Source organism: Takifugu flavidus, chromosome 17 (assembly GCF_003711565.1).
Source record: "Takifugu flavidus isolate HTHZ2018 chromosome 17, ASM371156v2, whole genome shotgun sequence".
Classification (NCBI taxonomy): domain Eukaryota; kingdom Metazoa; phylum Chordata; class Actinopteri; order Tetraodontiformes; family Tetraodontidae; genus Takifugu; species Takifugu flavidus.
In genome coordinates, this window is record NC_079536.1 from 4,358,702 (window position 1) to 4,385,375 (window position 26,674).

General features: G+C 44.2%; 3 protein-coding genes across 4 annotated transcripts in view; 2 read left to right on the top strand and 1 right to left on the bottom strand.

Moving 5' to 3' along the window:
* The first annotated feature begins 117 nt into the window (after window positions 1-117).
* Window positions 118-2,231, top strand: chmp4c (charged multivesicular body protein 4C). The gene is made up of 5 exons (XM_057013670.1): window positions 118-502; window positions 977-1,154; window positions 1,251-1,359; window positions 1,436-1,562; window positions 1,641-2,231. Exons 1-5 carry the CDS (start codon window positions 277-279, stop codon window positions 1,700-1,702), a joined length of 702 nt encoding a protein of 233 aa, XP_056869650.1. The 5' UTR covers window positions 118-276; the 3' UTR covers window positions 1,703-2,231.
* A 2,619-nt stretch (window positions 2,232-4,850) lies between these two features.
* On the top strand, window positions 4,851-6,964 carry LOC130513752 (GTPase IMAP family member 9). The gene is made up of 2 exons (XM_057012750.1): window positions 4,851-4,997; window positions 5,468-6,964. The coding sequence occupies exons 1-2, from the start codon at window positions 4,970-4,972 to the stop codon at window positions 6,232-6,234; spliced, it is 795 nt and encodes a 264-aa protein (XP_056868730.1). The 5' UTR covers window positions 4,851-4,969; the 3' UTR covers window positions 6,235-6,964.
* A 541-nt stretch (window positions 6,965-7,505) lies between these two features.
* Window positions 7,506-26,674, bottom strand: part of plxdc2b (plexin domain containing 2b) — a 42,986-nt gene continuing 23,817 nt past the window's right edge. The window contains exons 5-15 of one of the 2 annotated variants that reach the window (XM_057012748.1): window positions 26,298-26,367; window positions 22,944-23,066; window positions 20,170-20,288; window positions 19,335-19,434; window positions 16,688-16,783; window positions 16,486-16,567; window positions 14,506-14,566; window positions 14,292-14,439; window positions 12,060-12,098; window positions 9,963-10,129; window positions 7,506-9,640 (exon numbers count right to left, since the gene is read on the bottom strand). In XM_057012748.1, coding sequence (XP_056868728.1) covers window positions 9,521-9,640; window positions 9,963-10,129; window positions 12,060-12,098; window positions 14,292-14,439; window positions 14,506-14,566; window positions 16,486-16,567; window positions 16,688-16,783; window positions 19,335-19,434; window positions 20,170-20,288; window positions 22,944-23,066; window positions 26,298-26,367 — 1,125 coding nt within the window. In that variant the 3' untranslated portion in view covers window positions 7,506-9,520. The remainder of the gene's footprint in view (window positions 9,641-9,962; window positions 10,130-12,059; window positions 12,099-14,291; window positions 14,440-14,505; window positions 14,567-16,485; window positions 16,568-16,687; window positions 16,784-19,334; window positions 19,435-20,169; window positions 20,289-22,943; window positions 23,067-26,297; window positions 26,368-26,674) is intronic. The other variant, XM_057012749.1, reaches the window with a different exon arrangement.

A 26,674-nucleotide genomic window follows, 5' to 3' on the forward strand; every position in this document is an offset into this window, starting at 1 on the left:
ACAGTGTATTTTGCAATTAATTGCCAAATACAAAAAAATATCTGCAACTTCTTTCAAGAGAAAACGGGTCATGGAAAGGGGGAGGGGATCCAACCCTACGTCATGCAGGTAATTGTTAAAGGTGTGGCAAAAGGCTCATTCTGTGGCTGCGTTGAATCGAAGCCAGAAACTTGTCGAGCTGGTAAATCTGCCCTTCACACTGTGCGATCGACAACCAAAGAGCCCGGAAGAGTCCAGGGAAAATTTACCGAGGCGATTGAGAGAAACGGGTAAAAAATGAGTAAATTCACCAAGTTATTCAAGGGCAGCTCCAGCTCGAGTTCATCGAGCTCGTCGAAATCGCGACACCACCACCGGTCCCACGCAGGGCCGACGCCGCAGGAGGCCATCCACAAACTGCGGGAAACCGAGGAAATGCTGACCAAAAAGCAAGACTTCCTGGAGAAGAGGATAGAACAAGAACTAATGACAGCAAAGAAACATGGCACTAAAAACAAACAAGGCAAGTTTTTGCTAAAGTATAATGTTTTGGTAAAAGGTTTTATGTTCCCAGTGCTCGAGGCCATTGGTGCAATTATAATAGTAATATCTCAGTTTAAGTTGTAATGAATGCTAAATATATAGGTTAAATACAATCTTGTGCACCAGGTCTTCAAAATTCAGAAGTAAAATAGGCCTCCCTTGAAAATTTATGACCTGCCCTGTTTGTTGTTTTAAGACATGTGGTATAACTGGTTTATTACAAACAAGAATTGATCAAATTTTGTGATATACCTCAAGTTTTGCCTTTACATTTAAAAAAAAAAAAAAAAAAAACAACCTTAACAGTCGCCCGTTCTATTTGAATCATTTAAGAGTAGAACTAAACGTTGGAAGGAATTTGGATTGGTTGTTTGTGAACGCCCAACCCCGGAAGCTCAGCACCAATGATGATAAATGGTGATAAATGTATTGTTTGGGCATTTTTCTGCATCAGCGGCCCTGCGGGCCTTGAAGAAGAAGAAGCGCCTGGAGCAGCAGCTTGTCCAAATCGACGGCACGCTGTCCACCATTGAGTTTCAGCGTGAAGCTTTAGAGAACTCGCACACCAACACGGAGGTTCTGAAGAACATGGGCTTCGCTGCCCGGGCCCTGGAGAAGGTCCACAAAGACATGTAAGGATGTAGAATAAATAGACATTCTCTTACACTTTTTGTGCATCAGTGCATTGAATTTGTAAAAGTATTTACCCCCCTTTTTCTTTTTTAAAGCAACATTGACAAGATCGATGACATGATGCAGGACATAACGGAGCAGCAGGACAGGGCCCAAGAGATCAGCGATGCCATTTCCAGGCCTTTTGGCGACGTCTACGATGAGGTAAAAGTCACTTGTACTTTAAAATAATTTTCATTGTGCAGAAGTGTAATCCTGCACATTTGCTGTGGTCCGTTAGGATGAGTTGTTGGCAGAGCTGCAGGAGCTGGAGGATCAGGACATGGAGGAGAGTATGGATAGCATGGGCGGACTTCCCAGTGTGCCCAGCTCCAAGCTGCCCTCGGCACGGCCCAGTCAGCGTGCATGTAAGTAACTGGAATCTATTTCTTTTTATTGATCCGGCTGCTGCTTTAACATTGACATCATATTGTTTGATTTTCCAGCAACCAGGAGACGAGCTGAAGAAGATGAAGACATGAGTAAACTGGCCTCGTGGGCAACATAATTGCACCCAGGCCACCTCTAATGAAGAGTTTATGATTACGGAGGGCTCCAATTTTACATATAAATTTAAAAGGTTTTAGGGAAATGAAGTGCCCTGGACTGTTGATAAAGCTGTGTTTGTCTGAGCGTGATGGTTCAATTTGAAATGGAGCGCATATGCACATTTCTTTGAGGATAAAGTGTTAATTGGGTTTAACACTCTCCATCCTTTTGCTTTGTTGTTGAATTAATAGGGGACTGTCCATGTTTGTTCTCCATCATGCTCTTAAATACATTAGCTAATAGCTGTTAGCATCTGTCCAAGCATGCCGTTCTGTACCACACCAAAATGAACCTCATTCTTTAGTGGATGAACGTCTAAATTATTCTGTAATATCAGATTACATAAAGAAATTAAACGGCGGTTGGATCTCTTGATTTGTTTTATCTTGCCTGTCTTTACCGAGATAATTTTTCCCATTTTTGTTGATAGTACATTATTCTCACCGAATACCACAAAACTGTAAATAAAGTGATTTTTGCAACATTGATTTGTCAGAACACTCATTTCCGACTTGTCTTGTATGTTGCACTGAAGATGGATGAATTACTGTTGTCGGTATGTATTTAGATTTTTGGATGTTATTCATTTGTGTAATAATGTAAAATATTCTTAGCTCTCTCAGATCAGATCTTTACTGAAACCAGATCGGATATTTTGTCATTTTACCCATAACTGAAAAGAAAATGTAACAGTTAACGTTGAGGGAATTGATTTGAATAAAACATCAAAAGTAAGCTGTAAAAAGTAAAAAGTAAGCTGGGAAACAGTAACTGGTAAAATAGTATTAGGATCAAAACTGCCATATGTTAGCATAGGAACAACAATGTGTGTAGTGTTGTAAAGAAAAAATAGACATAAAAAACCTTAAGCAGTTCTAGCAAGTATGCAAAACAGTTAACATCACAATTTGGTCACGAGGAAGTATTTCCTGTATTTGTGCTTTTCTATTTTTATTATGTAGCTATGCTAGTTGCTTATGAACTGTACTGTGTTTTTGTTGCCCAGCAAATTCACCAAGAAATGTAACTATTTTTGATTTATTTTATACAATCATATTGATTAAAAATAGGGCTTTTATTTTTTTTTTTTACATTTTGTTAGGTTTTATTATGTTTAACAGATCATGCATATACAATATATACATGATTTTTCTATTTAGACATCAACAGTAGCATTTTCACTCATTGTTATAGGAAACAATACAACAAACAGGCAGACAGAGACACAGTTTCTATGGAGACCAAACTTAAGATGAAAATTTGTTAAAACCTTCCTCTTTGAAAAAGCTAATAGTACAGTAATTCTGATGTTTCAGTTATAATTCTAGTCAGACTAATTATCGTACTTAGGGGGTCGTCTAATTATTAGGTTAACATCTTAGTTATGCTGTTATAGGCCGAGGGGCCGGGGTCCTCTCCTCTCCCCTCCCTCCCCCCTCCTCTCCTCTCCTCTCCTCGTCCTCTCCTCTCCTCGTCCTCTCCTCTCCCCCTCCTCCCCTCTCCTCTCCTCTCCTCCTGTCCAGATTGATTGATTGATTGATGTGGACTGTTTTAGTTGTTTTTTTATTGAAATGTAGATGTTGTTTATGCATTTTAATTTTTTCTATAACTGCACATTTGTATTCAGTCAGTTATTTAATATTTACACAGATTTTCTTTCATGTTTTTGAGCAGTGTTTTTTTCTTTACTTTGTACACTTTTTTCCCAGGTAGTGAAGAAGTGAAATCTCACTACTGACTTTGTTTCTTCCTGTCTTTCATCAATTATTAATTAAATGGTATGTTTTAAATTTTTGTAGTTTTTGGCACTGTTTTATTTTTTTTTTTTAAAGATTTTATATGAACCCGCAGAAGAGTAAATCTGTCCAGTTGTGCGGCCGTGTCCGGAGTTAGAGGTTAGCCAGGTCTCGGTGAGCAGCAGAGGCTGCAGTCCCGGTGCTCCCGCTGATGCCGGGGCAGCACCACCAGCTCGTCCATCTTGTTGCCGATAACGTCTCCTCCTGGCATGGCGCTCGGCACCGGCGCGGCGTCCCTGTCTCCTCCTCTTCAGCTCGGGGGGCACATCGGGTCGCTCCTTAGAGAGCTCCGCAGGGACACTTGGTCCAAGCGAGCCGCGGCTCTGCGACAGGTCTCCGGACACGGTAACAAAAAGTGAAAAAACAAGTAGAGTCAAGAGTGCAAATTCCAGAAGTCTTGCGTGCGTGAAGATAAATCAAACCAAACCAAACACACAAAAACGAAAGTAGGAGGAACGGAGAAAAAAGTTTTTGTTTAAAAAAACAAACAAAAAAACCCCTCAAAGGATCGCAACACCTCTCGTGTGTCACTGCCAATCCGCGTGTTCTTTGAAAGACTTCAAGAAGAATAATGCCAATTTCAAAATGTATTTAACAACAGAATGAATTCAAGATACAAATATTACAGAGCTCCGGGCCAGTTCATAACCCTACAATAACAGAGTCCATTGCCAGGGCCTGAAGTCTGACAACCCAACTATCCCTTGGCCCAGTCTTTTATAGAAACACAGATGCAAATTATGGATGCTAATTCAGTCCAATCCAGTCCTTCTTGGATGACCTCGTCTTCTTCTTCCAGTCCCATTGGATGCTTACACAGTCCTTGTTCTCTGTTGTCTTCCAAATGGCCAGTTCAAAGTTCACCTTCTTGCAGAGGAACCTATCAACACCAGTAAACTATTCTGTCACGTTTTACGATGGGGTTTAACACTTTCCATCAAACTGTCTCCTCCTGCCTCCAACTGTCTAAACAACATTCATGTCAAGGAAGGGTCAACTGACTGCTTATCTTTATTCCACTTACGAAACATTCTACCATTCCTAACTTCTAAAAAGCTTCTAACAGAAACATAGGGTACAACACATGATAATAAAATAAAGACAATTCTCTTCAGTGAGCAGGAGCTGCTGTTCCAGGCAGCCATTCGCGCTGCGCCATCTTTGGATATTCTTTCCTGTTAGACATTGGACATGGATGTCCAAACTAATACTGAGTTTTCTTTTTTACTTATTTTAAACTCATCCGATCCGGAAGTGAGCGGACTTTTATTTGGCCATTTAAGCGTATTTCCGGTTGTGGTTTGGCGCCACCGGAAGTGTGGGTAGAACATTCCCACTAGCTTGCCACTTCAGGTAGGAGGAAGTCCTCCAAATTGTCTCTCAAAGACACGCAATATCAGAATAAAACCACAAATCCAGGATAATACAACATGGACAACAAAACACTTCAGACGACCGGTAAGCGGTAACGTTTGGTGCGGCTTTACGGGTGTCTCGTCCGCTTTCGATCTGTCAAACGGGGAGATTCCGTTCTTATAAAAATTAGCTTTAAGTTAGCGAACCGTTTCCAAGATGACGTCAAACATTTCCTCTAAACCGGGACGTGACACGTTTTCGTGGCAGAACGCGGAAAAGTAAACTACCTTTCAGGATTTGGAAACTTGCGTCGCATGTTAATAGATACTAAGGGATTAAGTTACTATTACAATCATGAAAGTGATCACTGGATCACTTACCGGTAGTAACATGAAGTAACTCGTACACTTTTTTTTCACGTCTATTTTACTAGTTTAGTAACTCATCCGTAAATTCCTGATCTTCAGTCAACCGTGGAAAATATAATGATCACACTAGTGATCCTAACTGGTGTGTAGATCTGCCTTTATGCACGTGATCGTAAATTTAATGTGTCGACCTTGTGGTTGCAGCTGGGGATGCTGCTGTACCCGATGGGGAGACCCGGACGGTCACAAGTGCTCCGAACTTTCTCCCTGAGGTCCGCCTGGTGATGCTGGGCTGGAGGTGGCCCGGGAAGAGCCTGACTGGCAACACCATTATCGGCCGAGAGGAGTTCCGCTTGGAGCGAGCGGCCGAATTCTGCGTGACGAGGCAGTCGGAGGTTCAGGGGCGGCAGGTGACGGTTGTGGACACCCCGGGATGGTTCTCGGTCCAGGACACGCCTCTGGAATATAAGCAGGAGCTGGTAAGGGGGGCTTCTCTTTGTCCTCCAGGACCACATGCCTTTTTACTGGTCGTCCCCGTGGGCATGTTCACGGACGTGGACCGCGCTCGCATCGAGGAGCACGTCGGTCTTTTTGGGGAGCGCGTGTGGAAGCACACCATCGTCGTCTTCAACTGGGCGGATGTGTTGGCGAAAATCTCAATCGAGAGGTACATCCGCCGGGAGGGGAAGGAGCTCCAGTGGGTGCTGGAGAAGTGTCAGCGCCGGTATTTTGTGATAAACAACTGCATATTCGGGGAAAACCCGCAGGTGGAGCACCTGTTGGAGAGGGTGGAGAAGATGGTTGCAGAGGAGGGGGGGTACTACATCCCGGAGGTGGAGGGGGAGAAGAAACCCTTGGATGAGAACCAGAATCCTGCCAGGGATGTACGGGAGCTGGGGGCCCGGCCCAAGCAGAACTCTAGGCCGGGCTTGACCCAGGCCATGGAGGTGGAGACACTCCCCACTCAGTGACGCAGTCGTCAGGGCTGGCCAGGGAGGAAGGTCAACTATGATGACCTTTCTAAGGGACGGTTCTGCTATTGTGTGCTATGAATTTGAGATGGGTGGTTATTTTATCTGTTTTCCAACTTTTCCAAGTTCCGTCCAGCTCTGTTAGGATTAAGAGCCTCTTTATTCTTTCTCACCTTATAAGTGTGTGAACTGACACGGATCAGTTACCACACGGATCACCAGAACCGCCCGACGGCGCTATTCTAACACGGTCGAGTGGTTTCGTTAAAGCACTTCAATCCGGAGCCATAATGTCACTCTGTCTGGTTCTGGGTCAGTAACGGGAGACTGTCCTGCACTGATGGCGTATTTATGAACTAACTGTCTTTTTATTTATTTGTCCAATTAGACTCGTGACTGCATTTTTAGTTCATTTCCAATGAAGCAGCATCATTGGTTTTGTTGAATGTTATGGTAACTTTTCCTTTAAAGATTTTGACTTTAAATAAACCTAACTATACATTCAGGATCTTAAGGGTTTTCCATATGGCAAATTTGAAGTGAAAACAAAGATGAAGCAATGTTATGTAACTGTTAAAGTTGTGCCTTCGTTTGACGATCTTTGCGACCAAATTGTTGTCCTTGTAAAGTTTCTTACTCTATGTACACTTGTGAAATGTCTTGAATTGGTATTGATTTTCAATCTGTTGCCTGTTACATTAATTAAAAAAACATCACCTTTCCCTTGAAATTCAGATTTTATTTCCTGTATAGAGGGAAAATATAAACCCTTGAAAAAGAACATATTTTCACGGATTAATAAATAGATCCTGCAATGGCATGAGAAATATTTGCTGAAACGAGACAAAGCACAATTTCACCCCATTTTAACACCAAATCGCGGAACCACCTTCGCGCTATTTGCTGCCATCTGGCGGTGGCGTTTGAGTTTAAATCAAGTCGGATTTTTTTTTAGCTGCTGTCAAAACGAGGAAGCTTTCCATATAACACTTTAGAATGACGTGGACGCACCAGGCATCGTCTGACCATTGAAAATCAGGGATTTAATATCTAAGGGGTCAGATACAGCGTGTGTGCAGTTCCCACATCTCCCCGCTAGATGGCAGTGAAACGCCGTGTCAAGTGAATCTAAAGAGTGACGCCGGAAAGAAATATTTATTCGGTTGCTTTGGTTTGCTTATGAAACCGTTTGTCTCTGAAGCTTTATTTCTCTCATTCACCGAGTTTTAGATCGCCGATGGTGACAAAAACAGCAATTGCTATTCAAATCATCTCATTTAACGTGATTTTATTTCAAAAGTAACCAAAAACAACAGCAGGTACAGAAATCGCACACAGATGATATTTGGGGATATCTGTGTTTTCAGGAGAAAAAAAAGAAATAAAACAAAGGTCTCTTTTACATGTACTGTCACTATCTTGGTGTTAATATCGCAAAACCTAAATTCTAATCTTTAAAGGTGAAGATTAAGATGTTATTCCCGGTTCGTCTTTTTGAAACACTCAGTGACGTCAACAACTGATGTAAGGTTAAACCCCGCTCCTTGGTGGTGCACAGTCTTACGTTTTTATCCTACAAACCATTAAAAATAACAAAGATAACTGGGAAAGGTTTGAAAAGGTTGCAGACCGTGCAGTCGGGTATTGTGCAGTTCTGCCGTTTGTCCACGAGGTGGCGACAAATACCTTCCGTTCTGTGACGCGTCTTTGTCATTGCTGCGTTCGCGTACAGCGGGAAATGTGACAATACTGTACGTACAGTCAAGGTTGTGCTGATGTGAACAAATTAAGAATTAATGGCATCCTTTCATTGTGACTGTTGAAACTGGACATTAGAGGTTTGATTGTTTAGAATTCACTGCTAAAATAAGCAACAAAAACAATGTTTTATTTAGGAACTGATCAGAATAAATGGTTACAAGATCTTGAATACACACTAAAAGTAGCCTCGGGACAATTTTAGATCAGTTACTAAGCAAAATCAAACGTATATTGTGACAGGATTTGCTAACACTTTCCCAGGTTTTGATCTCAGATTTAAGTGTTTAGATGAGGGGGCGGGGCTTAGATCTATCAAACTATTGGAATTTATAACTCAAAGGTCACGTGTATCTCTGTATCTCAGGTATTGATTAGTCTTTGGTCTTCATGCAAAGTCTACAAGGTGTGGCATCAAAAAAAAAATCTGATTGTTTTGGAAATGACGGCATCGATATTGCACATTTTCTGTCTAATTCCAGGGTTTATTTGATTCTGACTACAATCATTGGCGCAAAGACACGAATGAATGAGCGTGTGAATTAGGCTGATTAGCTTCACGTTTGAGTAAAAAAATAGAGGGGAAAAAAGGCCACTCATAACAATTATACAACAGACATTAACCATGGGTTACCTGAATCCGTAGATGACTTATGGTGGGAATATTTAATGGTGGGGAAATACTGCAAGAGGAAATCTGATGAGAAAATCAAGGAAAACTCCACCCACTCAGTGTGCGCGCGTGTGTGTGCGCGCTTTCCGGCTCACAAAAATCCGATTCAACTCCGAGCCCGCTCAAATAGGCAGCCGGTCACACTGCAGGCTGCTCTCTGCATGAACACACAGTACCTATAGAAAATATAATATACACACTCACAAGCACCTGTCTTGTCATTCTGCATTGGAACCACATGAGCAAAAATAAAAAATATGCATGGAAAAGAAATGTGCAAACTCTAATCAGGTACAAAAACAGCACAGCTTAAAAAGAAAAGGCTTAAAATGGATTTTGAGAAATCAAGATTGTGCCCGTCACCCTTACAGAGAAGCCCGCAGGTTCTTTTTATCCCCAGAAACAAAACGGGAGCGCCGCGGCCTCCTGGAAAACTCAAAGCCTGCGATGGGACAGAGGAGCAGCAGCCAGGGTCTGTACACATGTGCCGACGCCTCTGGAAAACACGCTGATCGGGGGGGCTGATGGATACAAGGAGGCCTACACAGGACAACCCACCGACCAGAGTGGAAACACCTCTTCACATCTTCTGGATTGTTTTGGAAAATAGATCATATAATTCCCCCCACCCACCCAAATCCAGCCCCGGCAGCTGGATTCGAAGCATCCACGATGTTCCCGGCCTCTGGTCCCGCTTTGTCAGTTTGGGATCAGGACTTTGTGGCTTGGTCCAGTCAGAAAGGGCCGACTTCCGTCCGAACGTGGCGCCGAGCTCATCCTAAAGGTCCCTGCTGGGAGGCAGCAGGAGGGAGGAGGTGGACGAGGGTCGGGGATACTGGCGCCCCCCCTCTTCCCTCAGCACTGCTCTGACTCGATGAAGCCCTCCTTCTCCTGGCCCACTGGCTCGACCTCTGCGTAAGCGGGGTGACCTGAACCCCGGCGGAACTTCATGGCGGGCCACCTGCTGGGGCGTCTCTGTAGAGGACACGCGGGGACGATGCGTTCAATGACAGTCACGTAATAATGAATGTATAGAGCATGTATCTTTAGGCTGGAAAACATCAAAGGAAATTGCTTTGATCAGAAAATGCAGCTTTGCTTTTGATTCCGACCTTAATAAGAACGACCTTGAACAGCAGCACACAAACAACCTCCATCCCCCCCCCCCCCCCCCCCTTCCCCCACAATGCATATTTATAAGTCCTGGTTTCGAGACATAAAGCAAACAGTGAAATGGCCCGGGACGATAAACGGTCCGAGTAGAAACGGATCGAATGGGCTGATATTTGGATCTCACCTCGATGAGGAAGAGGCTAGCCGCAGAGGTCGGATGGTGGTAGACGTAAACGGTGACCAGCACGCCGGCGGCAATGATGAGCGTCACCAAGAGGATGCCGAGGATCAGCCCGATGTGCAGAGGGTGTGTACCCGGCATCCTGTCCACGGCGCTGTTTGCAGGCATCACTGAAACACACACACACACACACACACACACACACACACAGACACACACCAACCAGCTGTGAGCAAATCCTAGCACATTTAAATAAATTGACTGCAGTTCCTCCGATGGCCACAAGGGGACAATCGTCCTTCATCTATTAAACCTTATGAGGCCTGGACATAAATTATGTTGGTTTTGAACATGACAATGAATAAGGGGGAGGGGGAGGGTGACACTTTCACTGCTGATATTTGCTTCAGCAGCTTATGCATGTTAACTACAGATTTCTGTAGCATTTTGCCTCAGACCAACATCAGCAATGACTCTGATAAGAGGCAAACTGGGCCGTACATCCTGATAACAGCTCAATCAAAGCGAGGCGTTACACGAGGACGACAGAATAATCGTGCCCTTCAGTGAGACTCCGAGTCCTCTCTTTAAAAGTCACTGATATTTTTCATTTGGGAAGACATGACTTTCACACACCAAACAGAAGTTTCACCAGCAATTCAGCTGAACAATAAAAGTGTCAAAAGAAACTAATGATGTGTTTGTGGATAGATGATGCCCTCATCATCCGCCTCCCTCCACATCACCCACAGGTATCTTTTCAACACCGCCATGGGTGTGATTCTCTTCCCTGAGCTCCAATCAGATTGTAATTAGCTGCGGTGGCTGCTGTCGGCCCTGGCAGGCGAGCAGCCTCTCTCCCAGCTCTCATTGATTCCCAGCCCACAGAACAACCAGGCGGTAATCAAACCCATCCGCTGTGCGTGGTCAGCTGCTGCCAGCGTGCGGTTGCGTAAGTCTGAGTGACCATTATGTGTTCTCCTAAACTGGAGGCTGCGGTTGGCTGCTAATGGCTTCGCATTTAACAGACAAAAAGCTCTGTTTGTTTTCATTATTCAATTTTTCTGTCGGAGGGCTGTAAATGTAGCTTTTGAAATTCAGCTGCATTTACAAAGCTCAAAGGTTTAACAAATAAACAATCAATATTTAAAAAACAAAAACAAAAACATGACAGCTCGTTGTAGTATTGCTAAAAGCTAACAGGTCTGGTCGGCTGGACTGGTCCCTGTAAACTGCAGCTTCACTTTACTGGTCATGTTGGCACGGGGCTGCACACCAGTTTATTTCCCATTAGGCAACATTAACCTAAGAATATAAAAACATGTCTATTTTAACCCTGAAGATGGAGAAATACACCCTTGCTGGATACAGGATTGGGGCAGGAAGAAGATAAGTAGCAACAGTCAGATTCGGCCATGTTCACGGTTCTCATTAGTGACACCTGGCGGCAGACATAAGTAATGCAGGCACGATCTTACGCTTGGTGGTTTAAATGGTGGTAATTGTGGCGGTAATACTTCAATTCTAAAACAAATACTGTATTTTGATAAATTAAAATGAATACATCATTATACATGCAATTGTGGTGTTGTTTCCAGTCTAAATCGTGCACATACAACAGCTACACAAGTGAGTCGTCGGCATGCTAACAAAGATCTACTCTCGGGAATAGACTAGCAACTGATAAAATCTCCCAACTAATGATACAGATTTCGATTATTTTCCTGTCTACTGCAGCTGAAAGAGTGATATTATAAAAACACTCATGTATAAAGTCTGGACGCAGAAACTGGAGCTTTATTAGCATCTTTTATGCGTTAGCACTGGTCCCATGAGCCAACCCAGACAGGCAGCAGAGCTCTCACACAACAATGAAAATACATAATTTTCTGAGAAAAGGTCCAAAGGGACCAACAGAAATCCTGCCAAGCTGCAAAGCTTAGCATTGACACCAGCGCTTAATCCTTATCTCACACTCCTAACCAACAATACAGGCAGAGCACAGCTGTAATTCACAATTAGACACAAGCCTTGAACATTTTAAACTTAAAACATCAAGTTTTTACTAAACAGGGGAGACTAATGGAATGGGCCGCCTACCCTGGTTGTCTCTGAGATGTAGGGCGATCTTGGTGTCGTCTGTGAGGAGACAAAGCAGAGATGTGTCAGACACAGTAATCAATATTTCTCTTTGTAGTTTGTTTTTGAGTCTCTGACAATATAAATACCTCTCCAAAGGCCTAAATGAGACATGAGGGTTTCCTTCATTAGCTGCTGCTTTGCTTCCAAAGTAGAATTTACTACACTAAAGATGTGATTAAAAATTGATGCTTTGGATATAATGATGCAGGCTGCATAATTTAATATGTTAACGCTGTCTAGAGTTAATTGCACGTGAAATATGGAAATGCAGCGTGACCCATTTCTACTAAGAACAGCAGACTTTTAAACACACCATAGGGTTCATTTTATGTAGATGAGGGACACACACACCCCAGAATCATTTCAGTGATTGCAGACAGCCACGTATTGGTGTCTGGAATTCATTATTAAAGACGATGGTATTGAATAGTTTCATATATGAGCAGCGGAGATGGTTGAAGGACTCATCTGGCCTGGTTTATTTCCATATGCTGGCATTTCCATGGCAATGGCACTGAGATGAAGGGCTGCATTCGCCATTTGAAAAATTGCTGAAATCACTTGTGATCATTAACTGTCGCGCTGGTTCTATATTTATTCCCCGTCTTTCTGCAGGGGAGACACGAAATTACGGATTTATTATGAAGGAAAGATGCTGGACAGTGATGTGCTCTTGATGTCTTCTCCAGTCGAGTGTGTGTCAATGCTGGAACATGTTATAAAGGGTTCTGAGTGGTCGATACGTTACTGGTATATAAATAAAGTCCATTTAGCAGAGTTTGACATGTTGGTGCTGACTTGAGCTTTGCATTAACAGGGAGGAAGCAGAGGAAAAAGAAATGGTGTCCTAGAACTAGCATCCTAGCCTAGAACTAAAAGAGCATCGGACACTATAGCCTGTCATCCTGCTGCAGGTCTCAGCTACCCAGAATGCTCTCTGTTCTGACCTTTCACCTCTCTAGCTGATCACACAGGTGAGAATCAGAAATGGAGAAGAGTCCATGCTACGTAAAAGAATATGTAGCAGTTTTCACGATAGTTTCCTTTTTAAATCCAGCTCTGCTGAACATTCTGTGGTAATTAAGTGATGATAATCCAGATTGAAGTCTGGTAAATTCTTAAACAAAGGATGTGTACCAAAGAGTGGAATAATTTACAGATGCTGCACTCAGTCAATTTAAAAGCCCATCACAGTCAGTTTTCTCTGAAAACAGACCTAAATGTGTTTTATGGCAACTCTGATGGCAAAGAAATCGTCAAATCACCAGTTCTAATCTAAATAAACCAGCCAAACAAGCTGGCTTCAATATTGTTTTTCAAATCCAGGTAAATTCATAACCTGTAGATTTATCTCCCAGTTTTATCTTTTCATACTGTCAACAACGAGCAAAGGAGCACATTCGGCTTAAACATTTACACCCGGAGCAACACGTCAAAGACGCCTCTCGTTCGATTTACGATGGACAATAAAGATCGTCGGAGGTATCGTTCTGATACAAGACAACAATAAAACCACTGAATGATCGTCAGGACCCGAGTGTGTTGATCACCAGGAGGCAAACAGCCCACATGGTTTAAAGCACGTACTTATGTTATATTAAGGATTAATGCAATTACTGCCAAACTTAAGTTTGTGGCGGCGCTCTCATTGGCCTGTGACCGAAGCTGATGTCAGAAAGGGCTATTTCTTTCACCTGTAAATATTATCTAATAAAGTAAAATCCATGTTTCTTTTTCTTAATCTTAATTTAGGCGTTTGCACGCGGATAGAGAAGGAGTTAAAAGGAGTTTTTAAAACCTCAATATCTTCATCCACTTGGGCAATTTCCACTAAATCTGTAAATGATTGTCAAGTCACGTCCCTCCAGGGCTCTAATCTATTTTCCTACTTTTATATTCATCCTCCAGGACGGGAAATTAGTGGCCTTCACAGCCAAACACTGAAGGCTAACATTCACATTAACCTGAACTCTGGGTTTGTGCAGGAATAAAAGATTTGTGATAAGCACACGAACGTGAGCGCTAGTCTTTCTGCACTGCTCCACGAGTGGAATGAATTTCCTTTTTATGGAAGTGGACCAGCATTTGTGACATTTCCTCTCGTTCGTTCAACGGAAGCGGGAGAACGATGTAGCATCAACCTGGAGGAAGAAGCTAGTCTGAGATCTGGATGCAGGTTTTCTACCGAACCTTCAGTGGGGAGACTGGTGGGAGGGTGGGAGGTGGAGGGCAGGTCTCTGCCTGCAGTGACCTCCCTGGACCTGGGCGTGGTTTTGGCGGCGGTGGTGACGGGGTAGAGGACCGTGGTGTCAGGGACGTCGCACATCTTGTCCTTCGTCTGCAACATGAGACAAGTGGTCAGGAAGAAGATGAGGGAACGGGAGCCGAGCAGATCCAGACACACCTCATCTGGACAGCTGTTGTCCACCCAGTCCTGCCGGTGACGGTCGAAGCCGCTGGAACATCTGCAGAGATGAGAAACACAGGATGGTTTAAAGGCATTTTAAATTCAGAGACGGCAGCTCAGGCTGCATGAGGACAGAGCGTCTGAGGGGGAATTCAAGTGGTCACAGCTCCTCATGATAAGGCTGCTGTATCACGCTCTAAGATTTCCAATAACCCCAAGAGGAAGACGGCGCTGCGATGAGGCAAATGCTAATCCTTTACGCTGTAAATGGATCAAAATGACTTCCTGCCTGTTGGGGAACTCGCCATCGGCCTGTCACGGTTGTTAGATGGCGCTCATGCTGTGCAAGTTTAACTGAGGAGCTGAGAGGCGTTTTTTCAGCACATGTACGACATGTGCAGGCTAATACAATTTTCAGCAGTAGTGGTCAGTTTCATCCTTCCGCTTCTGTGATCATCCCACTGCTTTAGTTCTCAGCTCATCTGGTCGACCAGGCCAGACAGATTCTTCTGCTTAATCCTCCACTTTTCTCCAGCTCATCTCCCCAGAAGAGAGCCAATATATCTGAGTGGAACAAGGCATGAGTTCAGACCTCCCTCACACTCTGTGAACCCAGCGAGCAGAAACAAGAAGTGACGCATTTAATGGCCAAACGGTACAAAATAACTTCCACTTTCTAGAATGAAATCAAAGAAAGACTGGTATTTGGTATTTAAAATGGCAGAAAGTGGAGCATTTTAACTGCATTTTTAGGCAAAAGCCTCTTTATAATGAACATTATGTGAGTTATTACTGATTCTGTTAAAGTGAGGACTGCTGCGCATCAAAATTTGCTGAATCGACCTGCAGGGTTCACGCAGAATTTTGCTTAAATTGAAGATAAAAAGCTCATCCTTGGCCCTTTCTCACAGTTGAGAAAAGAAACAAATGTAATATATCTAATGGGAGGTAATTTAATGGCAGCATTAGATTTATGACAAAGACATTAAATATTCATCTCTCCAGATCCATTAATTAATTATATTTAAAATTGTTTTTGTGTGCTGCAGTAAAAAAGGCACATCTGTATTTCCTCTGGGACCTAAGTTATTAACCTCCAGCACCATAACAACAACAAACAAGTCAATGTCAGCAGGAACTGAGCATATGCGAGGCGTCATGCTCATACTGGCAGATTTACTGCTAGAAAACTTCATTAGGGTTGCTCTCTCTTCTCTGCCAGCACCTTTCATTAACCCTGCAGTCGACCAGGCTGCTACTGGTTTTAATGAGCGCGAGTTTCAGCCGTGTTTTCAGAGGAAGTGGCTCAGAATCCCAAGGGCAGAGCGGGGCTGAATGGTCAGACATTAACACAGTTAGGAAGCTTATTAAAATGCAGCTTAATGTGATTATTGCTGTGGGCGTACAATATCTCGCTGAGGCTGGGAGGAAGCTCGCTTTAGGGCTAAATTACTCGAACTGTGCAGAGCAGAGGGGCCTCAAATCCAAAGAACAAAGCTAAGCGGATAAAAGTGCTGCACATTTCTGTCTTTTACTCAAACTCATGACTCAACAAACAATGAGGTTAAAACGAGCGAGCGGCAGATTAATATTTGACCTCTGTCAAATGTTCCCGTTGTGCTGCTGGTGGAGTTTCAGCACGGATCCCAGTAAAGCTGGGAGCAACCCACGCTTCCTTTAACAGCTCAAACACTTACTGAAGCCAGAGGCAAAAGAGGGATGGGAAGGGCGATCGATGGAGCGGCAGCTTTCATTAGTTTTATAAATAATATTACTATGCAAATATTCCCAAGGATTTGGTTCCTGATGGGGAACTCTGGCTAATATAGTCATTTAAGAGACATTAAGTTGTACAGAAAATAACTGAGTTAATCTGCACGCTGGAAAATTGGATGCATTCTGCTCCACCAAGGACTTTGAATGTTGTGAGTGGAGGAGTGTGATGAGTCGGGAGTCTTTGGAGAGTTAACATGCCACCTGTTGAGCCGATGGCACCAGCTACAGTTGAAGTTGATCTGGGAGGAGACGCAGGAGCTGCAGCTGATGAACTGGAGACAGGCTGTGGAGGTGAAGAGAAGCCTTAATGATTCTGAAGCAGCGAAAAGCAGCTAAGACCATCTACCAAACCGCACTTATCCAGAAACCTGCATGCACCGAGATTGTTGCAATCAAGTCTTACTGGGTAGAGGCGTGATCTCCACAGCGGTGGAATTGGTGATCCTCGTCTTCGTCAGCTCCACGCGGTGGTACTCATAGATTGTCCTCCGCCTCACGTCTGTAGTTTAGACAAATGGCAAACAAAGTAAAAGAGTGGGAGAGTTTGTTACAAATCTTCATCTGACATATAAAAACTGGGACAAGTGGTCCCTGAAGAAAAGGGAAGCGAGCCCGAGGCAGAATGGGGTCGTAAATAATGCTACCACAGCACTTTATCGCCGCGTCCCCTTATGTCCCAGTGTCGGCACACGGTTTGGGAAAGGATGATGGCATTTGCCCTGGGTGCTGGTATCAGTCAGGCCCTGAAAAGGCTGCCTTCTCAGTACTCCGCATCAGCTGGGGTAAGATGGAGTCATCGATTAGGCACATTCGGACTCATGTGGACCAGTGGAAAATAAATGCTTGATTTGGCCGTCTACGGGACTGCTGGAAGGGAAAAATGTTGCATTTTTGATTCGGTAGATTTGCTCGTCTCTGCTGGATCCAGGATGTAGGTTTCCTGCAGACCTGCCTCGTGTGATTAGTCACAGGGCGGCTGATCAAAGCAACAAACGCCAGCCCACTCGGTTTAACCGGAGAATAAAACTGCCCTTCCTCTACCCTCCTATGCTCCTGACTTCCTCTTGCCTCGGGGAAGAAGATTATCAGCTACCTAATGACGCGGTGGGAGACAGCGGAAGGTCGGATCTGCAGCTAGAGGCAGCTGCTGGGTGGGCAGGCTGCGGAGCCTTGCTGACCTCAGGTTTGTAGGTGGAAGGAAGTCACAAACAGGATCACTTACAGGCTGGTTTTAGCCACAACATAAACAATGGATACACAGCAGACGGGCAGAAAAGTACTAGCTTAATTTGAACCGTGTAAACATCTTTATACACCATTTCCTCTCAAGCGGAAACACGGCTTCAATAACTTTTAATAAGGCTGCTGTGTTTACACCAGCATTACTCTGAGATGGCCATTAAAAGTAAATCTAAATACAGGATTTTTCCGAAAATGGGCCGGACGGTTAGGAAGACGCGGTTAAAATATGTCAGATGGTTGAACTCTAAACTATTGCAACAATAAATTAACCAGAATTAAGGTAAAATCATGTTGAAATCATGTTCTGTTTTTGTGTCCCTCTGCTTGAAGGCAGAATTATGCATTAGGCTATGAAAGGATAAATCTCCTGACTAATAAATGTGCAATCGCGCATTGTGAATGTAAATTAAAGCTCGGATCTTCACGTGTGCTTTTACCCAACTGCTTAATTACACACAGTGGCCACAGGACACCCATAAATCTCATCCCATCCCAGCGTCCTGCCGGATGGGCTGACCTGCCTGCAGGCAAAGTTCAAAGTGTTAAATTCATGGCAAAGCTGGAGCCGGTGGAAAAACTGGACAGATTTACCGTGGCTGCAGCGGGGAACATGGGGATTAAATTAATTGAGTTCAAACATTTAAGTTCAGCCTTCATTTGCATCTATTATGTCTCATTAAAGGGACCTGAAGAGTCCTTTGCACTGACAACAGCAGAGACTGAACATGAACCTGCACAATGCAAATATCTAAGGCTCAAGGCGGTTCATAAATGCACCATCACAGCAACATGTTTATAACTAGCCTAAACTAACTCACTCAGCAGTAACTACCTGACTAATGCGCATAACTAGCTGGCTGGCCAAAGACAAATAGAGCTTATTTTTTGCCTTTCCTGGTGGAATCAATAAACTCAGATGACCCGGGTCTTCGTGAGAGAGTGCAATAGATTAGTCAGAGGAAATGTTGACATGGGTTGGATTTTATCTGCAATGTGAAGGAGGGCGAGGCGGGCAACGGTCCTGCAAGGATCCAGTTTGTGCTGGTTCATCTCTCCTCAAATCAAGCACCCATATAAACATTCCCGGTTTCTTTCAGAGCCGAAAAGCTGGGGAGATGGTTGAGAACAGATAAGCAGAACGGAGTCAGACTCGCGGAAGACGTGATGTTCTCAGTCGTTATCCAACACTCCAACACTCCTCTTGATCTGCTCCCATTCATGATTACGTCACCACGTCCAAAAGGCAGCATGCAGGGGTTTCATCAGGCAGCGTCGGAGGCATCAGACAGCTCGCTTTATGAAGTCCAGGAGGAGCACTAACAGGTTCATGATACAATCGCTTGGTAACCATGACTGGGGGATTTAGCATAACAGGAAAACAGGCTGTTGCATTGTGAAATACTGTTGTGCCTCCACAGAGCAGCTCTCTTCTTAAGCTAGTGATTAGTCGCCCATTTCTGCTTACAGATGTTGAATCAGAGGTGTGTTTGACACACATGCACATTTGGCTCAGGTCTTAAAGTAAACACATGGGGGAGACCGTTCAGGAGCTGGGCTCACAGCCCCGCCTGCTGCCTACTGAGAGAGCAGCAACAGGGTGGACGCTAAAGGAAACCAGATACTGAAACTCTGAAACAATGACCTCAGTCATTTTCCAAACAGTGACACAGGGGGGGAGGCAGGGAGGAGGGTTGGGAATCTCAGACAGCCACTAAAGGCAACTTCAACACCGAAATCAAAGAAAATCTCCATTCGTCTTCAAAAACAAACTTCCATTCGACGCCAACGTCGGGAAGGTTGTGACTTACTGGGGATCTGCTGGATCTTGTGGACCACCACAAAGGCATCAGACAGGCCCACCTTCACCGGGTGGTTCACCGAGCTGATCTGCGACACCTCGACCGGAATCTGAAGCAGAAAAATACGACAATCTCACACTGCCCAACCTGACGGCATCAGTGAGGAAAATATTGGACTTGTGTTGCACTGTTCCCTCCTCACTGCTTTAATCTAGATCTCTGCTGGATTACCAGACTAATCGGGATTTTATGAAACAACCCGGAATCATTTACGACCACATAATTGTCTCCGTAATGGCACGAAAGCATTGGGGAGTGTTTTAGGAGGGGTACTGAATGATTCTCTCATTTATATCAGCACCATGCTAACATGCAAACACATGAGAAGGAAACATGTTTTCTGACAGCTGGAAGCAGCAGTTCCTGATGAACATAACACATAATTTAAAAGTCAGAAAGACAAGAATGAATGGTTCAATTTGGAGTAAAGTAACTTTAACTTGAAATCCCTAATGCTTATTCCATACAAAGGAAACCTTCAAGTGGATTCATTTCTTCTAATGAAATGTGGTTATTAGGTTCAAACTGCTACATTTGTTTCAAAAGCCTGAAAAATGAGACTGAATGTGTTATTTTAGTATTTATGCTGCTTGTTCAAGACAACTTCCAGCACTTGAGATCTGGCTTTTAGTGATTAGTGTGGCGTTGAGTCAAAGTCCTAAAGTGCATTAAGATTATTTATTGAGATGTCAGAAAGAACATTATCGCATTATAGGCTGGCTCAAAAAAGCCGTACATGCTCGAGGTAAATATGGAAATCCTAGATAAAGAAAAGCTTTCTTACTTCTTTATATGCGAAGACGATCCTGCCTGTATTGTGCAGCGTCGCCTGGAAGGTGAAGCTTCCCAGGTTGTAGTTGTCCTGAAGGTGGACGTGATCCCACTGCACCACCAGAGCGGTTCCTAAAGGGGGGAAAGGAACACGTCTGTGTTGACAACTGTCTCAGATGGGGTGTGAAAGGACTGCTGGCTGGGTGAAGCTGTGAGGCGGCAGGAACGCAGATATGGAACAGCACAAACGGACCAAACCGAGTCGGGCCGGGACTGTTCTGAGATGGAAAATAAAGCTTTGGCACCATGTAATGTAGTTTTTCATACTGTAGAGAAGAGCGAGATGGTCCTTTTAAAATAGGAAAATAGAATTCATCCAACTCTTTTGATTATATTTTCACTGAGTGGACCCAGGGAATACTGAATGGATACTTTTTCCATTCTGAAGTGAGAAAATTTAAGGTTTCTGAAGCTTGCATGTAAAAAAACAACAACACTCGCAACCTCAACAACCGCTGCAGCCTGCAAACACTCAGAGATATCTGTGCTGAAGCTGTAGGACAGGCGTCCCTTACGTAAGAGCTGCACTGGAACTGGGAAACCGTTAGCTTGGAGCTATCATCGAAGGTATATATAATGCAGTCCAAAGATAGACTTGGCTTAATCCTACTGGCGTGTTTTCACATGTTCGGCAGGCAAATTAAAATAATTGAGATGGATCACACTTTTAAGTGCATCAGACATATCGACCTGCACCTTCTTCAGTCCCAAATGAAGTCATGGAGCGGCACTTGTGGATTTTTTAAAGACAAGCAGGCTCATTAATAGTCTTTTCTATGATCTGGTCCCTTATTAAATATGCAGCGGTCTAGAGGGGCCTTGGGCTGTACCCTGCAGACAGCACGGCCTCGCATTACTTCTAACACTACTCTGATTTACCGTGAACTCTGGAGAACCTATTGATGTCTAAGCCATTTCCAGGACTGAGCCGCTGGTTTGGCTGTGTGCCACCACAATAGAGGTTTGTTAACATAACTGCCGGTTATTGATTTTTACGTCACATGACCCAAGCTCTTCCATCTAGTGCGAATAAGTGATTGAGCTCCTCTGCTGGCACTCTGGGAGTGCAGAGGTCATCCCCAAACCTATTATACACTACACGTGGCGCGAACAGATGGTCTCTGGCTCGGAACGTGGAGTTTGGATTCCATATTTTACAAGATGCGATCAATAATACTGGCACACAACAACGGCAGGACAAAATAGAGCGAAATAATAGAAAATACAAGAACGTTTGACATCAACTGGCAATATTTGAAGTGACTGGATGAAAAATAAGTTGGAAGACTGAAGTGTTGCCGCAGTACACGATCGCAGCAGAAGCAATGAATATCTGAGCGAGGACGTGGGCGCTGAGGTGCTGCCTTGTGGCACGGCGTTATTTCTCAGTCAGCACAAGTTAAGCTCAATAAAAGTCTGCTTAAAGATGCATTGAGACCAGGAGATGAGGTGGACGTTATCTCCGGGGCCTGCGGGCTAAAAATACAGAGTGCGCGAGGAAGCGTGGAAGGAAGACACTCCGGCCTTATTTCTAATTCACTTAAAAGCTTAACAAAGTCAAAACAAACAATCGGACGAGTCCGTCCACAGCTCGGTACAGTCCAAGCACATTTAAACCTGTGATCACATGCAAAGGCTGTTAGAGGTTTAATCTTACTTCCACCAATCAAATATCGGCACAACTGACGCCAGCGCCACATGCTAGTTGTCTCAGAAGCTGCTCTTGGGCTTTTACCAGTAAGTTGACCTTTAAAGGCCCGACTGGCTGTTTTTTTTTTCCTTGACCAGAGCCGGAGGGCCGGACTGACACACGGAGAAACGGAAGCACTGAGACTGTGAACAGGTTGATCAGATTTAACCAGGCAAGGCTGATCTAAATCCATTCAAAAGAACATTTCAGCTCTTGAGCTGTTACGAGCCTGTCGGCAGTTGTTCCTCAGCTGTGTTTATGCATTTACCAACATTCCGCCAGAGTTTAAGCTTGCCAAGCCGTTCAGATTTTATATTTTGTCAATTGCTATTTAAAGAAAATTGGATGAGAGAGGAGTTTAAAGCTTCTTTAGGGAAGAAGATTTTGGATTAATGTGGATTAATAGATTAATAAAATAATTTGTGATAATCTAAATGGGATGACACACCACGGTAAAAGTGTCAAAGTGAAGGTCGGTGGTATTTTTACATCAGTGACACAGAAGCGCTCCTTTTCTGTGTGACACCAATCTGCAGGCACTTGAAAAGCCATCTTTATTTAGCAGATTCTAATTGCTCAAAAAGAGCCAGATTTCTGATCCTGTCAAGAACAAACGGCTCGTCTCTGTTTACGCTGTGATGGAGAGAACAGCCGACGCTCCCAGGACGGCGCCGAGCTCGGCCCCACCGCTGGGACGGCGGGACACTGACTGATGGACAGCAGCACGGGCAGGGGATCGATAAGCTGTCGCTTCGGTTAAAGTCTGATGAGCTCCACTGCTGAAGGTCAGTCACCGCTGCGGAGGGATTAGACGACGGTGACTGACGTGATGGATGAGGAGCAGCGGAGAAGACGAAGGAGCGGAGCGGAGAGTGAGAGAGCCGCACGTCGGCGTGAACCTGGTGGTAAAATCAACCTTTTTCACCCTCACGATTCAGATGTTTACTGAGACGGAGGAGGAAGCAGGATTTTATCACCGGGATAAAAACAATCTGAAGCCAGCTGGCCTCACGTGGGGGATCAGTGTGTGTTGGTACCGTTGTCAAAGTAGATGACCGTAGAGTTTCTGGAGACGCTGGGGTCAAAGTTGGCCATTAGAGGAGCGATGTACTGTGTCGCCGTCAGCATCCGATGGACCACGTCGCCAGTGTAGATGAACCCTGTCGGAGAAGACGAGGAAAAGGAAACTTTAGAAGCAATTTTCTGCAAAAAATCTGGAGACAAATATCTCTATTTCTATATTTTATGAGGCTGTGTGTTTCTCTGACCAGCAGCAGCTCTCAATGAGGATTTTAGTGTTTTATGGAAACAGATGTGCAAGTCTGAAGGGCTTTTAAATATGCTGACTTGGCAGTTATGCATCATGATAGGGCTGTAAATCTGACCGGAGCTCTCCTCTGTCCTCCCATGTGTGCCCTAACTCCACATCATCAATCAGAGATGCTAATGAACACTAATGGCAACAAATAAGAATGATGTTAACTTCTCTAAGTTAGAAAACCTTTTATTTTGAGCATCAAATAAAGAAGTGAGTGTTTTTATTTGGTTGGAACAACTTAATTATATTGCAGTATGACTGGAAAAGTGCTGGAAACATATTTAAGATGGCCATTTGCTGCAGTTTCCTGCTTTTCTCTTACTTACTAGAGTGTCAGGTTCAGAAGCTTTAAGGTGTTTTCATGAATTAATCCCTCTCATTTTATGTACTTTCCGCTCTTTGTTTTATTTCTGCTTAAACACTAAACCTCCACTTAAAATGCTCAGACTTTGCTCACACTTGTGTGTACACAAACCCCATGTCAAAGGGTTTTCTCCTGTATTGCTGCTGCCTCCACTTTCTCCTGACAAACTCCTGAAAGCACAATGCGACTTATTTGACAGTCAAGAGGAAATTAGACAGCGTCTCAATACACTAAAGAGCCGGGAGCCACAGGGTGCTTAATGGAGAAGCGATTCATTCATTATGGCTTTCACTGACACACACCTCAGGCTGACTAGACGACAGGAGTGTGTGTGTGTGGGGGGGGGGGGGGCAACAGAAAGAGAGGGATGTAAATGAAAAAGTGAGCTGGGTAGAGCAGCGTTGGGAGGGCGGGGCCACTCTTTTCAGGTTCTGTTTATGTGTGCAGATGTACTGCTGTCCAAGCAAAACACAGGCTGGAATTAACGGTCTCCCAAAGACTAAAGGTCCATTTTATTGGAAATTTTGTTTAGACAAGATCTTTCTTCCGCTGTGCTCGGCTGGGTTTTGTTCACAGGAAAGTTCCTGCTTTCAGCCAGAGCTGGTCACACACACCCACACACGAACTCACCTTAACTGGGAGGTTTTCAGATCAACAGTCCAGAGGATTTTTCTCTGGCGTGATTTGGAAGTGATATATTCACTATTGGAAGTGATCCTTCTTGTTCTCTGGATTATTTATTTGGAAGCGTCTGGATTAGGTCCAATTTTCTCCGAATAAATCCTTTTTCTCAGGGTTGTGCAGAGGCGGGTGAAGCGAAAGGTGGGCAGCGATCTGTCATGGGTGTTTAGGTTTCGCCAACAAAAGTGGTGGCGTGGCATAAGCTTGCGCCATCGCGAGGCGTCTTTAATTCCCCCCAGACGTCAAACAATCAGCACGGGTCGCAGAGAGTTAACTGGAAAACAATGAGTTGTGTAATAACTTGCGGTGTGAGGCTCCGGCTTTCCAGAGTTTCTGTTTGTGTTCTGCTTGTAATGTGGAACAGCTGGTCCAGTCAGCAGCCACCAGGTCACAGCTGGAGAACCTTCCATGCAGCTGGTGGTCCCCAGACCATATATCAGCAATGACATTTGCATTTTGTACATGTGGGGCCAGAGCCACACGCATAAAGAGCAGGAGGGAGTCTTACAGGCACTTTTGAAGGTGTACTTCCAAAAAATATAACTGGGTTATCAGCAAAATGCACGTAGTGATGTGGTTTTGGGGCCTAAACTGCCTGTATTTGTAGCAGCCTTTCTTAAAAAAAAATAAAAAACTAAAAGCTACACGAGTCTTCATGTCTGCAGTTATGGGTCAAAGAAAGTGTGGAAAAGTTTCGGTAATTGGACAAAATTGCAAGGCCACACAAAATCAGCGGGGATTTGTTGAATTTGCATAAATAGTTGCAATCTTAACACTGTAATTTCCTGGAGGGGAAGATGTTTTTCAGAGCGACTCTACCCTGCATAAAATTATTGTAGGAGCTCATGTTTGACACAGTTCTGTGCTGATCCTTTGTCTGCGGAGGGGCTGGTGTATTACTGAGACGGATGCAGCTGTTTAAACACGGACGTGAATCCAATCTGCAAATAGTTACTTGCAGTTAATATTTATTAATGCAGCGAGTTACTGACGAGATGATGGAGAAAACGATGGTCCGTGGAAGAGAGCAGGAAGTTATTCTGTGTTGAAAGGATGGGAGGAAAATGAAGGAGAAGCCCCAGAGGTCTGTGAGGCGCAGATAGCTGCCTTCTGGACTCTTTTCTGCCTGCTTTATCACTGCATCTGTCTGGAGTCAGCGCCTCAGAGCTCCGGAGACGGTGCATTCTCCACATCACTCGCCATTTGAAAACCAAAGAAGTCCAATCTGCAGTGATGGAAGATCAGCTGGGAAAGGCAGGATGATGATAAAAGACTGTGGGAGGATTTCTTTATTATCGCTGCAGTCGCACTTGAACGCAGCACGGGAGCAGACGGGCGCGAGGTCGACTTTGGTCTCAGATGTGATAATAGCCGGTTGGGGTGTTGTGGTTTCACTGTCGAGACTGAAGTGGAAAATTGCTCCGCACTTTTTTGGCAAACGCGTCTGCTGTGTCACGTGTCTCCAGAAGCCCCCCTCCAAGCCTCTTTATCCACGTCGTTCAGGGTCTGGAAGGCCAGCTGGCACCAGGACGCCTGTTTCCAGCCCAAACCCTTTGGGCTCATTCCTTCCCCAGTGTGCTGCGGTGCTGCTGGTGCTGAATATCGGGAGTGGTTTGTTTGCTTTATCCCACATCTGTCCACAGAGGTGAAGGACATAGATCTTACTGACAGATAGCCGGTTTGATGGAGCGTTACTGGTTTCATATTCGTTTCTGTGGTTTGTGCCAGCAAGAAAACTATTTAACTGATTTGGTTCTCTTCTGAATTTTTGTTTCTGTTTTTCCGAATCGCCACACTCGCAGCTCTCAGGTACCAGTCGACCCTCTCTAATGCTCCGAACACATGCCGACTCCTTCGTCTCTATTTCCAAAAAGCCTCTCTACTCCAGACTCATTTCACAGACTCCCTTCAACCCCGCAGCAATAACTTCTGTCTGTGTATGCTCTAATATGCCACATGAACGGCAGACCCAAAACCAACAGTCATAACTGCCGTTGGAAGGAGACAGTGGGAGCAGCAATCACTTACCGCCAGTCGCTACAGTGATTTCACGCAGGAAATGTCCATAAAAAGGGAAATCAAAGGACAGATTAACTCTCTGTAAAGGAGAAACGGACAGATCGGCCCAGTCAGACAGAATCAAAGATGAGAAGAATACAGTTGACAAAAATACAATATATTGTATAAATGTATTATACTCACATTCTACAAAGTCGTCAAGAAAATATAACCTTATAAAATTGCTCTTGGACCACATGAACCTGTAATCTTCTCAAAAGCTACATCACCACAAATGACGGTGTGTATATTTATTATTCTGGGATGACCTGGATACGTTACAGTCCCGCTGCAACAATGCCAGTAAATATGCAGCTATTATACCTGATCACAGATTATCATGGTTA